General features: G+C 41.9%; 2 protein-coding genes across 2 annotated transcripts; one reads left to right on the forward strand and one right to left on the reverse strand.

Annotated features, from left to right (window-relative positions):
- Positions 1-837: 837 nt before the first annotated feature.
- cdc73 (cell division cycle 73, Paf1/RNA polymerase II complex component, homolog (S. cerevisiae)) lies at positions 838-26,713 on the forward strand. Its single transcript, XM_071523241.1, has 17 exons — positions 838-975; positions 1,707-1,812; positions 2,039-2,108; positions 2,340-2,402; positions 2,704-2,756; positions 3,191-3,279; positions 3,523-3,736; positions 6,286-6,384; positions 8,215-8,293; positions 8,638-8,702; positions 18,594-18,651; positions 20,210-20,245; positions 20,517-20,604; positions 21,896-22,057; positions 23,475-23,575; positions 25,236-25,377; positions 25,517-26,713. Exons 1-17 carry the CDS (start codon positions 845-847, stop codon positions 25,551-25,553), a joined length of 1,593 nt encoding a protein of 530 aa, XP_071379342.1. The 5' UTR covers positions 838-844; the 3' UTR covers positions 25,554-26,713.
- LOC139647361 (beta-1,3-galactosyltransferase 2-like) lies at positions 11,029-15,582 on the reverse strand. The gene is made up of 2 exons (XM_071523242.1): positions 14,808-15,582; positions 11,029-12,978 (listed from the first exon to the last, which is right to left on the reverse strand). The coding sequence occupies exon 2, from the start codon at positions 12,727-12,729 to the stop codon at positions 11,458-11,460; it is 1,272 nt and encodes a 423-aa protein (XP_071379343.1). The 5' UTR covers positions 12,730-12,978; positions 14,808-15,582; the 3' UTR covers positions 11,029-11,457.
- Positions 26,714-27,933: the final 1,220 nt, after the last annotated feature.

Below are 27,933 nucleotides of genomic sequence, written 5' to 3' on the forward strand. Positions count from 1 at the left end.
GTTAGTGATGCAAAAATTAAAATGGGTAATTGCTACCTTCCCAGTGTAATAGATACAACTGAATTTACCTTTTGTAATACATGTTGCACTTTGTCCATATATGCTATTATTATTTGCAATGTTTTGCCCCAGGTGTTTTGACAAATGTCAAATGGTACAAAGGCTGACAATATTTGTAATTATATGATCCTTGATGCTACATGTTGTAGTCCAAAGTCTAATATTGTAGGAGATAGTTCAACTTGATTTCCACCATATACCCTTAATAAACATGTTTTTGCCATATTGCAGTTATATTTTTCCCCCTCATATTTTATACACACTAGTGTGTGCGATAGCCTCTAAATAAAAATGAACCCATGAAGAGTTGATCTCCTCATGGACAGGAGTTCAATCCCTTTGACCTAAGTGTCCACCCTGTGGAAGTGTCCTTGAGCAAGGCACTGAATCCCTACCAGCTGTGCCCTGCCACCCTCAGGTGAAGAGACGACTTGTTCCTCATGGGTCTATAGAGCACTTGCGCAGGTTAAGAGACACTGAAAAATTAAATTGTCGAAAATGACTGAGGCAGCACGTCGGAATTTAATGTGATTTGGCATAGATATGCATTTGGATATGGGCGAAAACTCTCCAATCAGCCTTCATTCAGTGAAAGAGATCATGAGCAAAGTAGAATATAAAATAAATATATGCACTCTTGGACTATTAACGTTATAGACATACAGTATACGTTCAAGGGAAACAGGTCAAAAATGTAACTTTACTGAGATCAGGCATCCTGCGAGGCCACATGATGTTGATAATTGGGGTCTTTGCAAACACACTTACATGAAGACAAGTGAAGATGGCGGACGTGTTGAGTGTTCTTCGTCAGTATAACATCCAGAAAAAGGAAATAGTCGCTAAAGGAGATGAAGTTATATTTGGAGAGTTCTCCTGGCCAAAAAATGTCAAGACCAACTACATAATTTGGGGGTATGTCAATGTTGAGAGGATATACAGATCGCTTCTGTAGGCCCGCAACTCAAGCTAATCTCTGCCTGGTGCTGCTAGTGGCGGCGGGCGGCTTGCTAGCTAGCAGTTGCTACAATGCTAATCCTACTTCTCTCGTTGTACTTCAAACTTTCTGCACTTTCTGCTTGCTTTTGCACGGTACTTTGGCATTGTGCTGTTGGCCCAGTGCTTCCTTTGGTAGTCGTTATGAAGATCACATATCTCCCTTTAACTCCAGCTGATGGTATTTCTTTGTGATATGTAGCGTAAGTTGCTACAGTCATGTTGTGATGCTAGCTAGCGGTGCAAGTTATTTCCTCTTGGGTTCTGGACTCGGGAAGACTTGTGTTTGCGCCATAATGGCAACGATAAGTGTTATTTACAATGGTTTCGCCAAAAAAACAACTTTAATCTTGTAGTACATTGTTATCTATTTCTCGTGTACTTGGATTAGTACGTTAGCTAACTGGACAGTAGTTGCGTATTTACGTGATGTTCTGAATGTCATGATGATGCGTTAAGTTGACCACGAAAGTTACTTCATATTCTAGTGATTAACATGTGTTGAATTTATATAAACATACATGTTGTAACCTGCAATCAATCTGTTATATACAAGTTATATACAAATACAGTTATATACAAGGACGACCGGTTAAACTACACTTTTGATTAAGTTTAGGGAACCGTTTTGTGTGTGTTTCTATCCCCAGAACTGGAAAAGAGGGGCAGCCCAAAGAGTACTACACTCTAGACTCTATCTTGTTCTTGCTCAACAATGTGCATCTCCCTCATCCATCCTATGTGCGAAGAGCTGCAGTAAGTGACTTGGAATTATCATCCACATTGTCGTACCCTTTTCACTGCCAGTAAATCTGTCATAATATAGTCACTGTTGTTAAATCTCATCAATTTGAGCACAAACTCTGCCTGTTTTTTTGGCCCTTGGTTAATGACTGAACTGGCCTAATTCCTGACATTTTCAAAATATATCTGGAATTGTATTGACAGTGTGTTTGTTTACATGATTTTATATTCTCTATAGACAGAGAACATCCCGGTTGTCAGAAGACCTGATCGAAAGGGCTTGCTGTCGTATCTCAATGGCGAGAGTTGTAAGTAGTATTTTGGAGTATTTTGAGTCTTTAGAATTGTATTTGCCCAATGTGTGTCCTTGCAGTAATGTAGTTTGTTGCATGTTGTCCCCATTTCATATAGTTGTTGATGCATCAAAACATTGTGACGGTGACTGGTTTCACTGATGGAGCCTTATCAATAGGAACCTACTTGTAGTTGGGCCGATGGGCGACTAATTAATGCAATTTCTACTTCCTTTCCACTCACAGCTACTTCAACAAGTATTGACAGAAGCGCCCCCATAGAAATCGGGTTGCAACGACCAACACAAGGTATGTTTGAACCTTGTTTGTTACAGGAGGTTTGAAGAACCAGCTGTACCTCTTAATTTAGCTTCATGTATTATTTTTTGAGCATTGATCAATCATTAATAGTGGAAACTAACAATACAACTAAATACATGTAAAATGCACAGCATTGTAAAAGCCTTTACTGCTATGCACTGCAGAGTTATTTTTTTCACAGTTAAAGGTGTTTTCTATAAAAGGAGTAGTCTTTCATCAAGGAAGCTTTGACTAAACCATCTTGGACTTGCAGAGTGAAATAATACTGTTGCTTTGTTCTGCTCCTCAGTCAAAAGAGCAGCTGATGAAGTTTCTTCTGAAGCCAAAAAACCGCGGATTGAGGTAAATTGATCGTGAACATCTTTGACTGAGAATCGCTCAATACTCAACACCCAATAACTTTTAATCACATTCTCTCCCCCGCCTTGTCGGTGCAGCTGCATCACACTCTGGAGCATTTAGTGAGAAGTGAGAGCACAATCAGCCCAAAGACAAGGAAATAATCAGAGCATTGCAGATTTAATGATTTTTGATTCCCCCCATGCTTCACTGATTGTCTTGAAATTGCACATAGAATCAGTCACTGATGGTAAAGTGAACAATCCAAAAGTATGATTAACACTTTTGTTTTGTTCTTATGGGCCTTTATAACAATTTCACATCGGATTATAACTAATTCAAATTAGCTATAGATGCAGTGTGTATATCTTCGACTGATCTAGACAAGATCTGTGTAGTTTGTTAAACAGCATGTGCACTACCATTTTCTTTTAAAGGATGAGGAACGAGTGCGTCTGGACAAGGAGCGTCTGGCTGCACGTCTGGAGGGCCACAAAGAAGGCATTGTGCAAACTGACCAGATCAGGTAGAATGGATTTTCCCCAGTATCATTTGCCTATAACATGCTTTCCTGATTAAGTAATAACAAGATATTCAAAGTAAATCATTTCACCATTGGGATTAGTCTTGGTATTCATCCAACATACAGCACACACAGTTCCAGTACGGACTGAACAGTATTTGTGGAACTGCTGCACACTGGCACCCACAGATGGGTTCCTGTAGTACTGAGCTATCTACATGATCAAACCATTCCTCCTGTGTCCAGATCACTGTCTGAGGCCATGTCGGTGGAGAAGATCGCTGCCATCAAGGCCAAGATCATGGCCAAGAAGCGTTCCACTATCAAAACAGATCTGGATGACGACATCACCCTGAAGCAGAGGAGCTTTGTGGACGCAGAGGTGGATGTCACCAGGGATATTGTTAGCCGAGAGAGGGTCTGGAGGACCAGGACCACCATTCTCCAGAGCACCGGAAAGGTCAGAGTCAACTCCAGGCCAATCATATCCAGTCACAGTGTTCTTTCCCTACAACAAGTTTTCCACCCTAAAACATAATTCATGACCGTGTCCTGCACAAAATCCTGTTGGGGAGAACTGTCCATACTGACAGTACTGTATAATGTATAACATACAGTCAGTGAAATGGGTATTAACGTGGCTGCAGGACGGTTTCAACATACTACGTCGCAATGATTATGAAGGCCAAATGCTGATGGTTGTCCACTTCCAATATTTTTTCCTGTAAATGGCGAATGTCTGTCACTGACTGACTGAGTGATCAAGTTACACCATTGGTCGGCCGTGGCACGTGGCACATCAAAGGATCACAGAACCAGAAATTTAAGTTTAGCTTTCTCCGCCATCTTGTTTCTCCGCTGAGATCGGGAGCCTGTTTCTCCCACACAGTAAGCAAGCTGACCAATATCATGCATGTAAGCTGAAACTAACTGAAGCTAACTGAAGCTAAAGTAGAATCTATACAATTATATCATATCGCTGTTTATTTTGATGCATATGCACAAGCTCAGTCCACCTGACAGCCCTCTGTTCTGTCGGCAGAGAGAGAGACACAGACAAGCATGTATATCCACATGTATATCCACATGTATATCCACATGTATATCCACATAATAAACAGCCAGTTAGCTAACGCAGCTCCGTGTCAGCCTTCTGCCGGTGCTTTATTCTTTACAGTTCCAAAAAGGGGATTCAATTACCATATAAATACTCCAAACAACTCCCGCCACATAATACACACATTCTGAAGCCAATTGATTGCACAGTGGTTCCAAAAGTCCAATATTCATCTCATTATCACCTAGATTTGCACACTTGTTCTGCAACCATCACTACAGCAGCAGCAAGCTGATGCTGCATTCAAATGCTGTCGGAAACACTATAATTTCAGGCAGAAAAAAAGTACTTGAACTAACGTTGGCTACAAGTTGTAGCCTATTTACGACTCCATATGTTGGAAGTACAAGCTTACCTGGAGCACGTGAAGGCAGCAAGACCACCAGATCGCTGTAGGGTGACTGCAGCTCTGTGAGTGCGGGAAATCTTAGATAACAAGGTAAATATTGGAGTTTTTGACGTAGAGTGCAATCGTTTGGATTCAGAAGACTTGGATTATGCTGCAGGAGCTGCACTTTTGTGGTCATTTTTGCACTTGTTGGAACTCTAAACTAGATGCCTATGTTATGTGGACATATTGTTTCGACTTGTCATCGGGGTGAGTTAGCTAATGACCGAATTTTCATTTTTGGGTGAATTATTACTATAATAGCCTATCCTACCATAATAATTGGTCGGCTTAAATATGACTGTTCTGTGTGTGGATAGCGAGTGCCTGTTCAGAAATGCCTTGCATATCCTTGATGAAAAGAGAAACAGACTGTCGGTGAAAAAGCAGAGATGTTGTCAATTCACCATTCGTTTTTGCTTCTAGACTTCATATTTCTTTGGACTACATGATTATTAAAAAGTCTCAATCTTCATGGACAAAAAAGTAGGTTATAGAATATGCTCTTAGACTAAATCAGGGGATTGTCATATCAACAGAGGGCAAACCTGCGGGGTGGGAATGGTGCGGCTGGGCAGAATATTTGCTCTTGATGTGAAGCAAACTTTAAATGCAATAGCAACTCCCGCAAAGTTTGAGTCCAAATATTTTGTTGCCTATTTATTTGGCAATTAGGCTAAAGATGAAAATTGTCTCCAGTCAGTAATTTACAAAATAGAGTGTTTGTTGACTTATGTAATACAGTGGATGAAAAAGCAACTGAATCACTGCATAGGCTGCAGGTAATTTAGAAAACGCAAAGATATTCAACAATCAGGCTCTTTATCAACGTTTATGTTCGACCTAATAAAATGGAATAGAATAATTAGGGAAAGCAAAATTATATTCTACTCCAATGACCCCCCCCCCCCCCCCCCCCCGGCTGGCAGAATATCGGCAATCGGTATTGGCTCCAAAAATCCAGATCGGTCCATCCCTAGTTTTAATAGCTTTTTGGGTTCAGCTGTTAGAGAGTGTATTTGCCCTGTGGATGTGTGTTGGACAGCAGCACTCATCACGATGGTAGAAACTAGGAAAATAGGTTGGAAAAAAACAGAATTATCCTTTTTTAAAGTATTTCACTCTTCTGTTTGTACCTTGGAGAAAGGATTCCCTTACCTGCCAACTTCACCTCAGGATGTCATGTTAGAGCTCTGATGTGCCTATAGATGGCAGTATTACATCAAGGTGTCCTCAGCTGTAGTATACTGTGTACTTGAAAGTGCTTGGTAAAAGATGTTCTTGTTTTTTAATTCATGTCCAAATGAACAACTCCAGGTTTATCCCATGCATGAGAGTTCTGTTTGTTTACTATCTGTTTACAATGCAATCTTTGGCCAGAGACAGAAAAATAGTTGTATTTCACCTGTTGTATTGCACCAAATGGTGATGAAACCAAAGAGATAACCAATTTTTTTGTTGGGATGTGTAACTCATCACGTCACATCATCTTTCTCATTTGCAGAACTTCTCCAAAAACATCTTTGCCATTCTTCAGTCGGTGAAAGCCAGAGAAGAAGGGCGAGCACCAGAGCAGAGACCAGCACAGAACGCCACTCAAGTGGTAAGGACAGCATACCTCGCCTATCTCACATACATTAAATCAACAATCAATCAACAAACATCAAATGTACTAGTAGCTGTTCCATCACAACTTTGCTTTGTGTGAACAATTAAATAAATGATTATATATAAGCCATACTGGCTCACCTTAATGCAGCAGACTTTTTAAAAGTGAGACCAGACACAAAAAAGAAATGTTATGGTGAAAAACATTAATCTTGGTCATAATCTCAATATGCAAGTGAGTTGTATTGGTATCAGTACACACTGTATTTCCCTTATGCAGGGCTCTTAGACTCCATTTACATCTGGTATTAAAATTGGATATGTATCTGGATAACTTGTCTGGATAAGGAGAAATGCATGTTAATGCAAGGTGTAAACATACACGGCACACATTGGGAACAGAATGTGACCAGATCTGCCAGACCACCTATGGAGGTTGGCTGGCTCCCATTGTGATTGGATTTCAGGCACAGTCAGCCAGGTATAAATGCAATCCATGCACTGTGACTGTACAGTACCACGTCTAATGACCCTAAACCAGACACAAATGTTTTTGTAGACAATGCCATCTCCCATCTACTCGCCTTCTTGGCATAGTGCGCATGAAAAATGATCTGGTCACAATGCGGACAGAATGAAAACGCATATAATACCAGATGTAAATGCAAAGGGCGTGATCGGATTGTTTATTATCTGGATAGCATATCTGGATGCAGATCGCATTTTAATACCAGGTGGAAATGGGGTATTGGGTTTTTGCGTGGCCTAAACGGTGCATACCGTAATTCTCCTAAGCGTTGCGCATGACAAAAAGCGTTGAATGAACCAACAAACACACTGGCTGTAATAGAGGTGCTCCCACGTAGGAATCGAGTAAACCTGATTGTGCTGAGTCTGAGAAAATTATTTTACTGCTGAGTCACCTCAGAAGTGCTACATACAAACACTGGATTTTATGCTGTCACTGGCAAATTTGTGAGCAAAAAATGGCAGTATGTAAGCAGTAAGTGTCCCACTGCACAACGACAACTAACTGAAATACTCATCTGCCAGCACATCACCAGATTGAGGCCGAGGAGTTAGCTCGCACTGAGGCAAAATAAGTGCAACAACCTCAGTTCATGGCTGGTTGCCTAGACCTAAACAAACAGCACCCCTATGAAGCCTTTCCTCATCCATTACTTGCAGATTTTAAGATACTTCTTATTAAGGATAAAGATCTGTTCAATAGCTAATAGGCTAATGCTTCTTTGTGGCCTGTTGCTTTGTTTCTTCAAGCAGTTTGTAGGCTATTGCTGCAAGGTCATTGCTGCAAATGGATATTCTGCACGTTGCATTTCAGATTATATCCTTTTGATTAATAAAACAATATAATAATACAGTGACATTTTGAGTCAGTTTTTGTCACATTCATGAATACTTGTGATTATGAAAAGAAAAGGCCAGTAAAGAACAATCATGTTATACAGATAATTTTTTCAAAGATATTCTAAAGGCAGAATTTGTTTAAAGTTTTGACTGGTGCTGCAAAAATGAATTCACTGTGGTGTGTTTTGAAGATTTAAATGATGTCCATGACAAACCCCATTAAGCACCTGGATTGGTCATACCATAGAGTCTATTAATGCCTCTTTTTGCTCGTGTCATTTCTCAAAGAAATGGAGCTTGAAATTAACTGGAGGGTTAGCTAGAAAAGGTCAATGATGATTTAACCCCTTGAAGCAGTGGTGAGTGTATAACAGGCTGTTAAGTTTTGACTAGAGTGCATTTGCAAACATGTAGTAGTTACTTGTTTGTGTTAAATTATATCATATGTCATCTCCAGGACCCGTCCATAAGGAACAAACAGCCCGTCCCAGCTGCCTACAACAGATACGATCAGGAGCGATTCAAAGGAAAAGAGGGTGAGTCGAATTGTGAGTGCTTGTGACCTTAAAGGAATATACCAAGTTTTACCAAGTTTTACCAACTTACCTGTTTACCAACTTACCCATGGACACCAAAATCATCGAATCAACCTCATCATTGTCCCAGTAGATCATTCACTCCAGTGCTTCATGCAAATTCTTTAGTATACACTGTGGATAATGCTAATCACCTACTATCACTCAACAAAGTAAGACTGGTCCTACAACTTTGTTGTAACATAATGTTGTGTCATTATTTTTATTAGATATTACACTTACTACTCAAACCATTTCTTTTTGCCAGTAACCTGCAACTCACAAATATTGCATTGTTTTCTTAGAAACGGAGGGCTTCAAGATTGATACCATGGGCACCTACCACGGCATGACGCTGAAGTCGGTGACGGTAAGACCAAAGCTCTGCTGTTCTGCTGGTTGTGTTATGGGGAGACTAAGGGCTACGGCCTAGATGTGCGAAAGCCACAGACGTGCCGTTTATTTACCTTGGTGTTCATGCTTCTCACGCTTCTCATGACGACCGCGTGCCTGAAAACTCCAGTGCTTATGTGGCGCTGTAGGAAGATTCAGCTCTCCAACAAGAAAAGAAAAATCCCACCAGAATCTGCCAGTAGTTTGGTTCCTCTTCATTCAGGCAATGCTGGACGTAGGCGCTGTGGCACCATCCACGTTTTCACCGCCAAATTTCAGGTGCATGACCTCGCACATGACTCCAACGCAGCCAGTCATTTTGGCCACAATTTTGTCATTTTGACCGCATGCCCTCTGCAGCCTTAAGGTATCAGAGGCTCTGCACTGTTATTCTGCATTTGCCTGTTCAATCCTCCCCAGTCCCCACCACATTGGAAATTAAAGTTGCAGGATTGGAGTGTTTGATGTAATGTTTGGAAGCTAATCATTTATCAAAAAAGAGTGTTCAGCAGTGAAATTGTTATTGCTGACAGGTAAAGTCTATAACATCCATATGGCCTCAACCTCATGGGACGCAGGAATTCAGACATATTTTAAGTCTATACTTGGAGCTATAAATGGAGATATACGTATATACAAATTATGTAGTTATATTTCACTGTAGTAGAACATTTTTACTCCCCCATACCCCATATGAATTCATATCATACGCACCCAGCTGCCCTGGGAGTCCATAGTGACACTAATTACTTCCAACAGTTTGCTTATACATACTATTGCAACCCAAATCACTGTGTTTTTTCTGTGTTCTGGTCCAAAGTTTACCAGAATTACCTGTTTGTAAGTTTTGATTACCAGTCAAGAATAAACGGCTAGAATGCTGTTAGTGCCTACATATTCCCACTGCAGGTCACAATGATGGTTGACTATTCAGCCTCCATGTTCTCGCAAAGAGAAATGCAAGATTTACATTGTGATATGATCTCTTAATTTACATTGTGATATGATCCCTTACTTTACATTGTGATACGATCTCTTATATAAGAATTTAATCTGGACATACATACATCTTTGCAGTTTTTATTGATGTCATGGGAGATTTGAGTGTAAAGTCAGTATAGGCTAAATTGATAATTCTTATGCTAGATAATTACTCATTTTCCACTTGCTCATGTTGTCACTGAGTAAGGCCACATGCCTGCCACTCTTTGGAAAATGTAGACCGAAATGCGGAATCTATATTTAAAAATAGAATTCAGACATGAACATAGTGTTTGGGAGGTTTGGGCAGGACATAGTAAAATATACCATTTTAAAATAAGAAAGTGAATAATCTAAGCACAAATTTAAGGTGCAAGTTGATTAGGTGTGACTGTGCAGTGCATGCCAGCACATGTTCGCTGACACTTACCGTTGTTAAAGCCAAATGTTGTTCTTTCTCTTCTTTCCGAACACTGTTTTGGCCCAGGATTAGATTGAGCTAGTTGATTTTTCTAAGCCCTCTCTGTATATATCCTTAAAGAATTTCTGGCAGGGCTCATTCATAAATTGTCATTTGGTCCAGTTTCAATGTGCTCAGATGCAGGGTTTCAAAATTAAATAATTTGCCAGAAAATAAATGAGTTGTAATTGGTACTAACAAATGATTAATTAGCATGCCATGTATATATGACAAAGTGATTATCTAAGTATGCGTATTATTTGATAAAGAAATACAAGAGCAAAAACCAAACTTTGCCTTCTTCCATTCTCTCACAAGCTTTTCATTATAATGAATTATATTGCACTACTGTATTCATGTCCAAGGGTTGAACAATCTCCCCTCAGGGTGTAGCTCTAGCTGAAGCCAAGCTGGCCCCTCCTGTAGACAAAGTGGATTGTCAGGGAGGAGTTCTTAACACTGATTGGTTGCTTATCAATAAGTGAGGTTGGCTGTGTCTCTCAGAATTAGTCCTCAACAGTCCAGTGGAATTGGCTAAAGGATCTATTAGGACTGCAGAACTAATCAAATATCAATTGCAATATTGACTACTATAATTTCTGAATCTCAAAAGACTGCTGTTTTTCTTAAAAGAAAAGGCAAATAGCTCTCTAAATATGGCGGTGCTGTGCTGAATCCCTAGCCTACAAATCTGGTTGACTGTCGGATATATGTACTGTATAAATACACATATAAACTGTATATACATATACATGCCCACATGTATGGTAAGTCTTATTGCAACCTTAGTCTCTAGCAGCTAACTTCATGTCGAAACTGACATTGTGAAATGACTACATTGACCATTTGATACAGAAGTATGACTCTTTATTGGCACTAACAGTACCTTGAACACTCTTTCTGAGCATGCCTGTGTCTGCGCACAGATGTATGAAGGACATAGACCTTACATTGTTACGCTGTCAAACACTCACCAGCTCTTTGTTTTTTTAAAATATATCTTGTATACATAAACTCTCCAGTGACTTGATTCAGGCTTATACACAAATTTGATCTGTTTGTACAGAATTGGTATGAATTTGGGAGCACTTTATCAATTGTTTGTTTTTACACAACACTTGTGCAAAACTCATGTTTCTTTTGGGTTTCCATGTGGATAAAGTGTGGATCAGGCCTTGATATCAAGCTCAGAGGAACAAGTGTAGACATGTCAATCTTCAGTTGTATCCAAAAAACATCTACATTTTGAGTTGACTGTAATGTCATAAGCCTTATTTCAACTTGACTTTAATCAAACCGGTTTCTCTCCAGTCACTCTGTTTGGGTGCAGCCTGGCCATCTTGTCCTTGAATGAATTGATGCAGGCATTGTGCTTGTTGCTTTGGAGGTGATGCCAATATTTAAGTAGTTCGCTTGGATGAAACCCATGTGACGTTATCAGATGGCTGTACTTGCAGCTGGAGTAAGACACCCGCCAGTGGTTGAACAGGAACTCGTTGGGTGGTGGTGTGGGCTCGATCCGTAGCTTGGCAAGACATATTCCCACATACACATCCTCCAAATGCAGACGCCGGATGCTTAGAGAAGCTCTGTAGATTTTTCCTGCCAAGTCTCCAGAAAACACGTAACCTGTCCCGGAGCAGAAGGTGGGGTACTTCTCGCTTGGGTACAGCTCGGGGGACATGTACCACTTGCTGTTTTTGTTTCGGTTGGGCGCGAAGCCCCTCATGTTGTTGCCTGTGAAGTAGTTCTTCTTGGGCTTCAGTTCCGGTCTGAGCAGCTTGTGGATGAGGTACTCTGTGTTGACAAACATATCACTGTCTGTCTTCATGACATAGCTGGCCTGTCGGCAGTGCATTGCCACCCAGTTCATCCCCATCAAGGTCTTTATGGTCAGGTTTTTGTAGGCATCCAGAAAGTCCTGCTGAATGATATCATGATGCCTCCGACTCTCAGCCTCTAGCATTCTTTGCTGTAAGTGTCCCAGCTCCCCTTCATTTGTCCCGAGCAGGAACAGCCGGATGAACCCTAGGCCTGCAGCAACGCTCTCATTCCCCCATGTCTGCCGTATGGCATTCCTTGCCTCCACTTGCCGAGCCTCAGTGGCTATCAGCAACACCAGAAATGGTGCTGGTTGGGCCTCTGGACATTTGTCTGGCTCGTTAATGACATAAGGGTGAGGCCCATGCGTTAGCTTGCCACTAAGGCCTCCCTCTTCACTTTGGCTGGCATTGGCTGCCAGAGAGTTCTCAAGACCCATCTCCCCCTGGGGGGAGTCATCGTCGTCCTCTGGGCGGGAGCTGATGTTGGCGTCAGTCTTGAAAGTCGGCTGGGGAACAATCACAAACCTCCACAGAGAATGTCGGGAGCTCAGGTTCCCTTTGGCTTTGGTGGAGTGTAGTTCCCCACCCCCGTAGACCACAGGATGCCCTCTCCGCCACGGGGTGCCTGTGAGCCCAGGCAGCCACTCCTGATGGACCAGAAAGACCAGGACCCCAAGCAGTGAGAGGAGATACAGGAGTCCTGCAATATGAGTGCAGCAATGGCGTCGCCTCCACTGCATGGTGTCTGGAGGCGGTATGGCACCACTAATTCAGTCAGACAGTGGTCACACTTGTCAGGTCGGTCGTCAGCAGCTTCTGACCAATCCTTGATCCCTGGAGACAATGTGATGTGTGTGGTGGGTCTCCCAAGGGTTTATACCCAGTGTTGGTGTTGCACTTCCATGTGTGTCACTGTAAATCACTTTCTTGTTGTCTGACGAGTCCACTCTGAGGTGTGAGCCAGCTCTCATGTTGAATCTCCAGCAATTCTATATGTGTAGGAGAGAGGGGAGGGCACATATTAAAGTAATAAGATGAACACAGACTTTCACATGGTCTTATCACACAAGTTACATCGGTAGTGATAATTTGTTCCTATTTATCAATGCTAAAACTACTTTATGAAGTGTTGCTATTCCTTGATCCTTTTCCCCTCTGCCATCTCTCCTTGTATCATTGTAGCAGTTGCTTCTTGTGCAGTTAGGATTATTAGTAGGGAGAAATAACTGTCTTCTATCTGTTTACACACTGGGGCAGGAGTTGGTTTGAGGTTGATTTGATGAAGAAAGGAAAGCCAGCACTCATAATGTCATTTTGTCTGTTTAATTAAATGGGCAGCTATAGAGCACAAACAACGGACGCGTTTCAGCAATAAGCCATCATCAGCGTTGAGGTTGATTGGATGCCTCAGAAATTACCATATCTATGTAGTAGTCACTTATGTATTCTATACTGTTCTGTACTGGATAATTTAAAGCAAAATGTAGTCCATGGCCAAATTATCAAAAGGATACATTGAACTGCAAAAAACGAACCTGCTTTTGCTACCTCGACTGGGTGTGTGCAGAAAGTTGTCTTTTTCATGAATGGGAATTGCTTCAAATTGAGATGAAAATATACAAAGTAACTAGAATTTGGTATCCAAATTGAGAAGACAGCACGGTTCTCCCCAGGATTTTTAGACAAGTTGGTGCTGTGATGCTGTGATCAAACTAGCACATGGATTAATTTTGTAATTGACTGATGGGAAACTTTGCTTGAAATTTTCAAGGTGGTGCAGAGAGGTGGTTGAGAGATCCCTGCATTGTCAAAACGCCAATAATGTACTGTCAAAACATTTTCAGAGCTCATAACATTAACCAAATTACCACAGGTGGCATGCCAATAGCTAGAGCACTAATAGTTTTGAATGTAAGAAAATGATGAAAAACTTCTGGGCAGCATGAATTATTTCTACTGCATAAAGGTTTCAATTAAGACATCATAATCATCCATCTGGCAACAACAAACAATGGCCACCAGTCGATGCATTTCAATACATCAGTGGGCTAACGCAAGCCAAGTGGGCTAAAGTTGTTCTTATTACATTTTAATGACTTAGACTTGTTTGGGATGCTGGTGACCCAATATAGTCATGCAAAGTGTATTTGTTTTCCTTCTTGAGACTGCAATGAGAAATGCATGTTGGAGTTTGCAAGTTACAAATATCCAAGGATAATTTACTAATGTAAATTATCCTTGAATTATCCTATCATAACACTGTCCATCCACTGTCTAAACTTGTTGTTTCAAGCCTCAGGAATCTTGAATTATTTGGTTAATGAAGGAATCTTGCCTCCTATCCCTTTTTAGCATGAGACTGTATTTAGCATCTGCACCTATATTCTCAACTCTGCATTTTCTTTGGTAACAGAGCAGAATCCAGATAAGGAACGGCTGTAGAATGATCAGCCTATGTACTGTTTGTGTGCCGCTAGCCCCCTGGAGTGGAGTGTGTTCTCTCACTTTCTACTGAATTACACACTACCCTCTTAAAGGACCCCCACAAGACAAAGAGCTGTTTGTGAGAGCTCACAGAAGCACTGAAAAGACTTATGTTGGGCTCTCGCGGATGCGTCAGAAATGAAAAGCAGCATTTCCTTTCAAGGCATAGGCACACCCTTCACATGCCATATACAAACTGAGGTCTCATATTGAATCATTATCTTATGCTGCGCCCGTTCTGTAGCATGAATAATGTCTGCACCACAGACTGCAACGTAAGCGAGCGTTATCTTGATGTTAGTTGGTATTCTGAGCCTTCACAGCATATACACACCTGTTTCGGCTTGAGTCACTTGCTCTCTCTTTCTGTCACCCATCCTTGGATGTGCATTACAATCCTCACACCTTGATGGCCCTCTTGGTTATATACAGTGTAACCTCTTCTCTCCCCCTACTGTGCTGTTGGCCCAATCACATTCTGCTTTTATATCCAGCTCGGTCTCGATGGCTCAGGTCCTCATCCTTTTCCTCTACAACGGGTGTGAAATCCTCCCCTGCTTACCCAACCTGCATCTGGCTCTGTCAGTCAGAGAAAGAGTGCTCTTGATTGGTTTATTAGTCATGGTGAAATTTATTCTGGTCCTCTTCCAGGCACTCGTAGCTCTCTACCAGGAAACACATACGTGCGTGCGTGTGCGTGCGTGCATGGACAGAACATGTGTTGGAGAGCTCCAGCGTTGCAGTCTCTCCATCTGCCTCAGCGCATTGTCCCCCGAGGCTTGGCGCTAGCGGTGCCGCGCTGCTGCCTCCAGGCAAAGGAGAGAAGCGAGTCGGTGGCTGACAGTCTGCTGCAACCCTGGGTCTTTTCACTGTCCTCTCCGGTCGTTTTCTCATATATCAAAGCAGCAGTGGCTAGATGGGCTTAATCTATGGATGGCTGCGTGTGCTTCAGCTTTACATCTCTCCCTCTGAGCAGCTCTTCATTCCTCCGTTTTGCTCCTAGCCTCTTTTTTCTTTCCCGTTGCCTCGTCGAACCTTGTTTCCTCTCGCTCGTCCTCTTTGATTCACACGCTCTCACGTTAACCTCCCTCCCCCTGTGCTTTCTCGCTTTTTTTTCTTCTCCTTTCTGTTCTCTCGGTCTCTCTCCCCCTCCCCTCCCCTCAACAGTCGCTTACACTCTGCTGTGCGCTATCGTTGTGCCGCCTGCGTTTATGAGGAAGGGCTGGAGGGGTGAAGACAGCGGGGGAGGAGGAAGAGGAGCAGGAGGCGGCACTGTGTGTTGTGTGTTTGTTCATGATGGACAGCTCCAGGCTTGGTGGCAGTACGCTCTCCCAACACGTCATGCTGTCTCTGCCGCCGCTGCTGTTGCTGCCTGCTCTGTTGGAAGGGGAGGGGGGTTGGGCTCCTGACCTATTTGTATTCACACCCACCCTCCAGAAAGCGGAAGAAGAACCGATATCTCGGTTTTGTGTGCAGTGAAGTAAGAGGGGAAGGGAGAAAAATCTTCAGCTCAGCACTTGCATAGGTCTGTTGTGTGCAGAGCTGCTGATTGCCCAATGAGTACATTGCAAAAGCAAAACATATTAAAAAAAAAACCTGTTTTATGTTTTTGTGAAACTAATGTTGCTGTGATTATACTACACAACACTTTAGTTGCAATATACCACATTACTTGCTCTTTTTCAGCAGTGGCACCACGTGTTATTATAGTCCATTGTTCGAGGCGGGTGGGGTGTAACATGCCTTTGGTAAAATCTTATAATGATAATATAATATATGATATATAATATAATCTCTGTTGCCGATGCCTGTCTCTTACATACTGAATGATTACTATAACTTTCAGATTTGCCTGTTCCATTTACTTTTCTATCCAGAATTTGACTTTTGCTTGTGCAAGTCAAAGATATATCATACATAGTGTCTTTGTCACCAACCAGAAATGTGATTGTTTAGGTAGATAATTAGATTATATTAATACAGAGAACTTTAAAATTCAGTGTTGACAATTGTGTATACACCTTATACTGTCGAATGTGAAACAACCTACTGTAGGAAAATAAGCCAATGGCCAGTCAATACCTAAATGCATTTAGTGCTGTCAAAATGATTTAAAGATGGCAAGGCCAAATACCATTCTCAGAAGAAAACTAGTTGTTAATTAGCCCATGCTACCTGAATATTTGTTTCATTCATTATGTCTCTACTTCTTCCAAGTTCCAAATTCATGATGAAAGTTGATAAACTAAATTTCCTTCAGCATCCCAGGTGGATTGAGCTCGGTGGATCAGATGAGCCCAGGTGGATTGAGCAACGTAGCCCAAGCACACAACGTGCGTTGTGTGGGTGTGTTATTGCAGCACCATGAAAGTCTGACTCACAGTTGGCTTGGAATGTCCCTGATGGTGGTTGTTTTCACCTCACAATCTCATAAATGCAGCTATATTGTAAGGCAGAGGATCTCTTGGTGGAGTGTGTAATATTGGCGCTGCTGGCTTTTCCCAGGCTGCTGCTGAGCTGCAGATAAGCAGTTAGCCTACAATGGAGAGTGATCCTGCAGCGCTGCTGATACACTCTTCCCTGCAGCTAGTGGGGAGGGAGGAGGGAAGAGACCAGAGGCCTATTGGTAGTTAAGGTTCTTTTGTTAAGAAGTCATTAATATTTATTGTTAAAAGTGGTGACTTCAAAACTGATCCTCTCAAACTCTGCGTTGGCACAAAGCTGCTGTGGTCTCAGTGGTTTTATTGTCTGAGTTGCTTGGACCAGGCAGGAGAGATGTGTGCTGGTATCAGTGGACAGCATGGAGACTCTGCCTACTAGTTTCTCCAGAAGAATTTTAATTGTTGATGCTGGAGGACAGTTTAAATGAATCTTATGAAATATTCACACACAGTTCATTATTTTGACTAAGGAAACATGGTTTGAATAATTTATTGCATGGGACCTCTTGAGCACAATAACAGAAAATGGCCACATAGTAATCTAAACCTGCCCTTTTGGGATTTTGGCAATATCTTTACTCTAGCCAAATGCTCTCAACACTTTTCGGCGAGCTTTGAAACTTTGACACAACAACTAAGATGTTTATTACTCAGTGATGCTTGTTTTTAGCCACCAATTCAAAGAAAATATTGGTGCTCTCAAGCGTTGTAGGGAACGATAGGTTACCAATATTCAAAGTAAGCATAAGCACGCCATGAGCTTGGAGGCTCCTCAGGGTGTATGAGCACTTCCTTACACTTCTTTGTTTGTGCTGGAAAATGGATACAATGTACTGAAAATGGAATTTACACATATTTTTGGGTTGATAATGAAATTTACTCAGCCTGTAGATGAGGCAACAACATGTTATACATTTAGGTGAAAATTTGAACATAAAAGTATGTGGTACGTCCAGGAAACCTCAGTATATCTTTTATATTATTGTTATTTCTGTACATATTTTTTTTTACAAAATAACCCATAACAACCCAGAAATCACTTGAATGTCAGTCTGGTCTCAGTTTCTGACACAGCTATGTCGAGTTTTGTTGCTGCTTCTGATTGTGTGGCTGTATCGACTGTCGAGCAAAGCCTCCTGACCATAGGCCAACCAGGTCTGCATGTTTCTGAAGCTCCTCTGTGAGCCGGAGCTCCGGCCTGTGGGAATGTCATTGGATGATGGATTGCTACTAGACTGTGATCCTCAGTGTGGCCGCCTTTAACCCCCCAGGTTACTATTGAAAATCAATAGTGCCCTGGAGGGAGATGGGGGAGGATGAGCAGCAATCAGCAAAGGACTGTAAACCTCAATCTTTCATAAGGAGAATTCAGTGAATATGGAAACAGGGTCGCAGCCTTTAAATGGAACTTCTTTTTTTTTTTTTATCTACATTTCTTACTTGACCAACGCCTTCCGACTTTTTATAGGCTACATGTCTCTGCCTCCAAGTGTTGCCCACTAGTTGGAGAACTATTCACTATTATCCATAGGGTTAGGTCTTTAGATTCCCACACACGCCACCAGGAATACTAAAAATAGCTTTACCTAATGTTGCTGCAACTCTCTCTGGATTAAAGACGAATAGTATGTTTCTGTAGGTGACCCTGGGCTGTGTGTGTGTGTCTATGCATTTCCCAGGAAGGAGCATCTGCCAGGAAGGCCCAGACCCCGGCGCTGCAGCCCGTCCCTCGGCCAGGTCAGTACCACCCACGCCACCCCGCCGAGCCCCGAGCGGTCACACTAAACACACTGCACAGGTTTCCTAGACACACGCATATTAGAATGGAAGAAGCATTCCTTTACCATAGTCTAATACAATTTTTCTGTCATGCGTATTCCACTCCCATCTCGTTGTCTATTCAAGACATCCCCCTTCTCAAGTTGTCAGAGCACAGATAATCCCTCCACTGGATAAACATTAAAAATTAAATATGCCACTATTTTTCTTCCGACGAGCAGTTTCACAGGCAGGCTTGTGCTATTTTATTCCTCAAACCACTGATTGGAAAAAGTCATGGTTTCACAGCATACAGTGATTATTCATCAGTTCATTATTAAATTCTTAAGCCACTTACATTAGATGAAACTGTCACATGTTTGCCTTCTGTCCTAAGGCTGTACTTTCATTTCATTAAAGGGAATTGGTTTAAGAAACCAGTAAGGTTCGCTCTACTAAAAAGACTACAATACACTATTTCTGGCCGTGCGATACTGCTCTCACTTATTCTGTCATTACCGTCTGTAACCTTGACCTGACTTGAGGCCGCTTGGAAAATGTGATTTTTGCCCAGACGTCGGGTCTTAGAGAGTCCTGTCCGTCAGAGCCGCGAGAGGCTTCCCTCTGAGCGCTGCCTGTCGGCCAATGTTGGGCAGCTGTCTGCAAGTATCAGTCATTCACAGCTCCCGCCCGTGGCCTCCGCAGGGACTGTGAGAGGAGAGAACAGGAGGTCACGTCCTCCCTCCAAGCCGTCAATCGCAGTCTTTGTGCGGCGTGATGAATCACACGCTCCGCTCCGCTCCTCGGCGATACACCGGCCCGAGATGCTGCACCGCCTCTGTAGCTTTGTAAAGAAGTGTGTGCGTGTTTGTGTGTGCGTGTGAGACAGCCAGAGAGAGAGAGAGCGCAATCAGTCTGTGCCGTGAGTGATGGCCTGACAGGCAGACTGTGGCACATTTTCACCACAGCACTGATGTGGATTAATAGATGAGCTCAGTTTGATAAACGAGCCTACATAAAAGATAGTCTGTAGAAAGGAATGCGGATGTTCACCCCTCATGAATGGAACGCTCGCAGTGTAAATGGGGAAAACAGCCTGCAGCACAAAATGACCTTCTGCTGAAAATTGTGTTTGGTATGATTGTATCCTCACAGTTGTATTTTCCATGTGAATATTCTGTATTTTGTTTGAGTTTGTTCCTTTTTCCACGATTGGATTTTACTTTAGCTTTCCACACAAGGTATCTCCAATAAGTCAATTCTTAGGGATCATTCATACCTTCGATAATAGCATTGCAATTCAGTGATCATTGGGGCAATTCAGGATAATGTTCTGTATACAAAAGTAATTGCTGTTCCATGTCCTTGGTGGGAAAAATGGTTGAAAACAAAAAACTCGATAAAGGCAAAACAGCAAATCAATTTTGTGAGACCTCGTCGTCAAAGGGTTTGTTTCCTGTTTTTTTGTCATTCGATCAACTGTTAATGTCCTGTATGTATGTCTGTATGCATTAATGCATTTTTCTCTTCCCTCCAGTTTCACAAGCCAGACCCCCGCCAAATCAGAAGAAAGGTACATTGCTTTCATCCACTCAGATAGCATGTTTTACATTGGTATAAATGCATTATATGTTCGTCGATTGTCATTTACGTGCAGAAAATGGTCAATCCTAACTGGCATCTGTGACCTCTTTTTCCTTGATCTGTTCTTTCCTGTCAAAGTGCCTCACTGTCCCTGACTCAATGTCTTACTGTTCTCTCTCATATTAACTGCCTTTATTTGACTGTCTCTCCGATCCCCTGTCTGTTTGTATGACCTTCTTACTATGATTTTCTCTCTACAGGGTCCCGGACTCCTATCATCATCATCCCAGCCGGCACCACCTCCCTCATCACCATGCTCAACGCTAAGGAGCTTCTGCAGGACCTCAAGTAAGTGTATCTATCGCTGTTTATCTTTCTCTCTCTATCTTCCTCTCTGTGCCCCGTTATTGGTTTTGTGTGTTTGTGTGCATGTGTGTGAGAGAGAACGAGAGATAGACGCATGCCTTATTTAATTAAAATCTGCAACACTACACAAAGGGTTTGGAAAGCGAAAAGAAGGTTTGTATTCCCTCCCAAACACAAAGTGAAATAAATGGGTGTGTATTCATGGACGACAACACCATGCGCACACACAAACCGCACACAATAGGCCCTCACAGATGCACTCTGTGGTATAATTGCCTTTTTATTCTATAATTAGAATCATAAATCATGTGGTGTCATTAGCAGGGTGGTGACGGTTGGGCAGTTAGCTGCTGCGACTCAGTACATGACTACTGCATGGCAATATTATACAGCATGACATCTCATGACCTGCTCACAGCAATACTATTCATTGTATACTGTGTGATATAAGGAGTGAGGACAAAGGAAGAACGTCCCATTTTATATGTGGATTTGTCACCCAGTGAAGCAAACTGAGCCAGAAAAGATTAAAATTGGAAGTGAAACTCTTCAACATTGAATAGCTATGCTGGAATAGCTATGCTGGAAATGGACTATAAAAAAAATTATGATCTCACACCAAGGCCCCAAATTTGCATCTTTGCAGTATATTCTCTAAGGGTCAATTTCCCTTATTAAAGCAGATACTCAAGAGTAGCCTGGTTGTTCCTCATAAGTTATTAAGCATTTGCTGTGTAGCTATTTAAAGGAGAATACCGATGTCATTCTACGTTGAGTTTACGTTTCCCCAAACATTTTGCAATGCATATCATATGTAATTTGTTTGTTTTTTTGTTTGTTTTTTACATACTTGTTTTTCGTCGTTTCTAAAATACCGACTTTACGGTGTCAAACCTAGCTTGAAATTGACTGCTGTCCCAGCTAACAGATGTCCCACATAATAAGCTATGCATGTGACAATAAAGTCTGCAAGGCGACATGTTTTTGAGGGATTATATCTTGGTGGAGACTTCCATTTATTCCCATGGGTGTCAGGTGATTGACAGTAAGCATAATGTAATGCGCACTGATATGAAAACACTCTGCTTGGGTGCAATGAGATGAGATGATACACAAACTCTGACAAAAGTTTCTGCAAATTTCAAGTCTGTGGAATTTGTTTTTCATACTGTACAAAAATGGAATAGTAGCAAATGGATTCCTCTGAAGGGAGGAAAGCAAGCCCCGATATTTCCAACTACTCTGACCGTATGACTGCGTTATTCCCTACCAGGTTTGTCACTTCGGATGAGAAGAAGAAGCAGGGCATCCAGCGGGACAATGAGGTGCTGCTTCAGAGGCGCAAAGACCAGGTCCAGCCTGGCGGGGCGACACTCAGCGTCACCGTGCCGTACCGCGTCATTGACCAGCCTCTCAAACTGGCTCCGCAGGACTGGTCAGCTTTTCATTTTACTCACTGGTGATGGAGGGTTGGTGGGTGGGGACTCAGTTCAGTTTCAGTTCAGTTTCACTTCCCATCAGTTTTATTTTTGTTATGCTCCGCCACTTTGGTACATGATGTGCTAGACACATTGTAAACACAATAACTCCAGAACAATACATGATAGAAACGTCATACTTACACCACCGGTACAGGGTTTTTCCTGGCTCAGAAAGAGGCTTAGATGGTGCCTCAGCGCAGCCAGTCTGGCTTTTTCATTGCAGCCAACTAAAAACCCCTTCTGTTCCAATTGTATGCTTTTATAGACACTAGTTTTTGGCATAGGCTAACATAACACTGTCCTAGTTGAGGCATTCTATAGCTTTTTAAATGCATTTTTATTCATATTTCCATGACTAAGGGGACCAGAACAGACACATTTTCCCAAAATGTTTAACTTTTTTTTTTTTTTTTTTCCGTTTGACATTTGGGAAACAATGAATGCATAATGAAAATTCTTAAGATGTCTAATTAGAACATACAAAAAGTGAACAAATTCGTCAGCTGTGTAACTGGAACATACAAAATCAACCCACTTTACTCAGGTACATTGAGCAGTGCCAAGTGACTTTCCTCAATATCCTTATAATGAACAGCTAGTTTCATCCTCTCCACAAGAGCTCGCTTTCCAAATTGTCTAAAATGAAAAAAAGATGTCTGTTGGTCCCTGATGGCTTTGCTCCCGCCTTCCTTTCATGTGCTTATGTGACTGGCTGGCTGCGTGGCTTAACTGTCTGAAGTTAGCTGCTGAAATCTATTTTTTTCCATATGAAAAATACTGTAAATAAAGGTAATGGACTCAGTTATTTATAGGAAACCTTGTACTCGATGTGTGTAAGATCAGAACCTTGCTCATCTGAAGAGCTAAGCTGATGGTGTGTTGCGTTTCAGTTTGGTCGGTGTGTTTTCTCCCAGTGGTGTAGTGGTGGCAAAGATCCCTGCCTTAACGTTACAAATGTTTACTGGACACTTCCAACATTACCTTGGCTCTTCGCCATCATTCACCACTTATTGCTCCTTCAAAGGTTGAAAGAAGTCATAAATTGTACTTTTGTTTACCATAAAAAGCAACTTCGATACACATTTCACTTTAAATCACTCCACCAGCCAACCTTGCTGCCTAAATTTGCATACTAACTGAAACTACTATTACTCCTCAATGCTTGAAGATATGGAGTTCGTATTAATGCCACCCATGTGTTATGAGTATGTTGACATAGAAATGTTTGCAGATTTATGCATTAATTAGCTTAAATAATGACCTCATTAGCATAACTTATGTTTAATATGTTATGGTGAGGTGTTGCGGGCCAGTAGATAGCTCAAGTGCCTCTTGTCTTCAGTATACATCACCTTTGCGTGTCTCTTGCAGGGATCGTGTGGTGGCTGTTTTTGTGCAGGGTCCTGCCTGGCAGTTCAAGGGCTGGCCTTGGCTGCTGCCTGATGGGTCTCCAGTTGACATTTTCGCCAAAAGTAAGTCATTAAGTAAACAGTAAGGTACTGAGGGAGCGCTACGCCATCTGAGATAGTGTCATTGCTGTACCAAGGTTGTGGGCACAAGGGCGAAAACAGAGTGCCGTTACTCAGAACAGCAGTGCACGTGCACTACAGCACATCAACCTTCCTGGGAAAAACAGCAGTTTAGTCCCCGGGGGCGGGTCGTTCAAGCGGCACTGCAGTTTTCAAGTTCGGTTTTGCCCGCCCAATCAAGTTTGTAGAGGAGCTATTTGGCAGGTCCGTAGTTAACTGACACGCACTGTCAAATTAACAACTTACTCTGATTATTATTTAGCAAGCAAAATGTACCTTGTCTATATTTCCAAACAACACTCATTTTTTTAAATGCCGTCTGCTATTGTGCGCATTGTAACAGAATCAGAATCAGAATCACTTTGTTGGTGGAGTCTGTTTCCACACATAAGGATTCTGACCTGGTTGTTTGCTGTCAGTACACAATACAACAAACAAGGATGGATCATAAAGCTCCGAGAAACCGGAGACAGCAACAGTCAGTTTCTCCTCCTTGTCAATATGGAACAGATATCTGATATGAACTTCAGTACATAGCGAGATGTTACAGCGGGGAGAAATTCAAATGCTGCTCTCAGTGCTATCACTGTGCTATCAGCAGGTTGGTAATTTGCATAAAGTTAACCTCAGCTCAACTTCATCCAGTTGCTCTGGTCACTGGCATCGCACCACTCACTGCTGCCACGGCGTCGGCTTCCCCTCGTCACCAGCTCTCATTGAAAATGATTGACTGCCTGCTGCTTTTGTAGCTCATGACACTTTTGGTGTGAGCGCACGGTTAGCTGCAAGTTTTACACAGCTTGTACAGTTCATGAAAATGCACTCACACCTAACTGTTCACAATGTATAGACCTGGTGCTGCTCACCTTGGAAAGTAGTAGAAAATAACCTGACGTTTCAGTATCTGTTTTCTTCAGGGTTAAACAGATTCCGATAATTTCTTTGGTTGTTTATAGTCTCTGTCTATAAGAATAAACAAAAAACAAGACTGAGAGTCTAACAGCCCCGCGACATTGAATTTTGTCGAAGCGTCACCACCAGGAATCGAACTCTGGTCTCCCTGTTGAGAATCTGCAGTCTAACTTCCTGTGCCCCACTTTCACCCACGTAACCCAAAGTGGTGAACAGAGCGACCGACCGACAATGCGATCCATAGAGCCTCTGCTGTCACAGGGCTAAAAAGAAATGAACAAAAATCCACCCGTGTCATTTCCAACCCATTTTAACTCATCTTGAACTTAGGAAGACAGGTTAGTACCAGTTTGTACTTGTACAGTCAGAAAGAATCAATCTGTCAAATCATGTCAAAATTGGAGGAAAATTGCCTTTCTATACTATTGGAAATGGTCATCTGCCAAAAGGTAGGTCTTTTTGCTCACAGTTCACAGCTCTGTCTGACATGGGTCATGTCCTATATGTGCTTTTTCACAATGTGTTTTGAAACTAGCTGCTAGTGTAGCTAGCTAGCAAAACCTTGAATGCATCGTGGGAATGTCCAGAATCTGTACTTGTTTTTTCCTCGTGAACCTTAGTTGAACATAGAGAGTGACGACCTGCGCGCCTCTGTGATTACGAATGCGTGCATGCCTCTTTCCCCCTGCAGTTCGAGCCTTTCATCTGAAGTACGATGAGGCAAAGACAGACCCCAACGTGCAGAAGTGGGATGTGACCGTCCTCGAGCTGAGCCACCATAGACGCCACCTGGACCGGCCTGTCTTCCTGCGCTTTTGGGAAACCCTTGACAGGTGTGTGTGTGTATCTATTTGATTGTGTTAGTCTTATCATCACGCATTACTTTGTACATAGCATTATTCTTTAAAGTATAAATGACAATTTTATGGGCCAATCTCATTCATTTTTCCCCCTCTTTCTTCTCTTTATCAGATACATGGTCAAACACAAATCTCACCTCAGGTTCTGAGTCCAGACATGGCATCCTATCTGCAACGATCCCACAGATGAATTCCTCTACCCTCCAACTTTCTTTGCTCCACCCTTGCCCCTATCATCCAAGCCCCCATCTTCCATCATGATTCCCATTTTAACAGAGGACAAGAAGGATGGGATAGCCAGTGGACTCCATGTCCCCCCCCCCTCCTCCTTCCAACCCTTATCAAAGGACTCCTGATGCTATGCCATGGATATGTTGCTCTGGACACTGGAGAGGACACGTAGGGGATTTTTGGTGTTTTTTTGTTTCATGGGTTTTTTTTTCCAAAGTTTTCATTTAGTTAAACAATATACCAAAACTATGTTTTATATAAAAATGCAACTTACTATGGAGACAAATTGAGATATTAAGCAACATAATGGGCTGGAAAACATCTGAAATGGTGAGGGAGGCAAAGGAAGTTTTGTGTTTTTTTTCCCATGTAAAATGAATTATTGTGAATTCCTCTTGGAACTGGCTAGATGGAGAGAAACATTAGAATAACTCTGGGTACAAACAAAACGGTCACTAAGCATGAGGGTCTCTTCCGTCATGCTTAACAGACATTTTGTTTCTACCTTGTCACAGTTTTGTTTCTTTGTGCAAATGACGTTTGGTCTTTTATTTCTTTTGGACTTAGTGCATAGGGATTGATTCATATATATATGGGTTATATACATATATAAAAAGGGTTCAAACCACATTTGAAGATTTGTGGTCCGAATGTAAATATGGTGAAACTTCTCAGAGCCAAAGGTCTTTGAGCAGGGAGGGGGATGAAATGCAGGTGATTTGTTAATACCTTAGAAAACTACTCTCTGGTTCTACGAAATGCTCTTGTGATCTCAGTCAAGCAGTCAGTTCCTAGTTCAGTTTTTGCCTTGAAATGTTTTTGACAGATCAGCACATCTCCTGGTCATGCAATGACCTTGTTAAGTCTTTTTTGTTGTTTGTTGGTGTTGTGCTAAAGGACAGAAATGATGGAAAGTATTGCTTTAAGTCTTCACATGAAAATAGACAATAAAGCCTCAGAGAAACAAATTCCGGTGTACTGTCTATTGCAAACTGTTTATAAATACTAAAAAGGTTCTGTTATATTCCCTGTAATATCGCCAGTTTCAGGTAATTGATGTACATGTGTGCATATGCTGATGTGACGATTATAATGGGTGTAATGTTATATATTCACAACATTTTATTTATTTATTTTTGTATAAATTGTTTTATTTTATTTCTGCTTTATTTAACCTGGACAGTCACTCAAGAATGAAGACTCACAACAACATGAGGGGGTTGAGCTTCTTCAGGGGAACAGGAAGAGGTGCAGAGTGCACTGGCACAGTGACAAAAAAACATTAAAAGGGAAACAGGAAGCATAATGAAAAGGGTAAAAGGACAATTAAGAAAAAAATGGGCATGGTCTGAAACTAAACAGCATAATATTATTATGAGCAGGGAAAGCAGCTTCATAATTCAAGTTCATTATACAATCCGTACCAGCTGTAGAGAAGATACATTTTTAATAATTTTTTTTTTGTAGCCTGTCCATTCTCTGATCCCATGGCTTGGCATTGCACCGTGCTCACTGTCTGCACAGAGCATGTTCAAAGGAAAGACAACACTATCATGAAGCTCTCAGTGCTGATAATCAGTATTGAATAACATAATTATCTCAATTGATCATATAGACGTTTCCTATTACTGGCAATGCCTTGATATAAGATTAACATTTCTATGCTAATCCATCAAGTCACCACTGGTGCTTACAGGATATAGGCCTTGTCATCCTTTAAGACTCGTGCAGCATTCAAGTCATGTCGGATTTACCGTAAAGATGAACTGCTGACTGGGAAAACCGTTCACATCCTTATCCTAGGATAATTATTAGTGTGATGTGGGCTCCGATATCTCCAATATCTCATACTGCTCATACATAGCCAGGTGGTAAGAGCAGGGTGGTTGTGCAGTCAAGCAAGTCAAGCAATGTAGTTTCCCACAATGGCAAGGGGCTTTTATGGTGAAGACAACAGAATCTGGGCAAAAAAAAGACTGTCTTCCTTACGAGCTGCCACCCATCTAGTGGTTTGACCTTCTCCAGCTCAGTTGTGTCAGTGTCTGTAAGGCCTTTCTTCTGCTACAGCCCTTTGTTTCTGGCTGTTTCTTCGTTTTGTTTGCAAGACGGAGTCACCGGGTGGGAACACAGCCTCGGCATCAACACACAGTATCCAGACATTTATGTCAGTAAGTTATTTATATTACCAAGCGGTCTGTACTCTGCTCGTCTGTACATTTTGGGGGGTTACATGGATAACATGCAGGGATGAGTCAAATGCTGGTGCTAGGTGACTTGGTCTTATTTCTAGAAACACAT

This window comes from Centroberyx affinis, unplaced genomic scaffold, assembly GCF_046629955.1.
Source record: "Centroberyx affinis isolate AG114_WGS23_722 - 3 ecotype Tasmania unplaced genomic scaffold, CSIRO-AGI_Caff_v1 ptg001078l_1, whole genome shotgun sequence".
NCBI lineage: Eukaryota > Metazoa > Chordata > Actinopteri > Beryciformes > Berycidae > Centroberyx > Centroberyx affinis.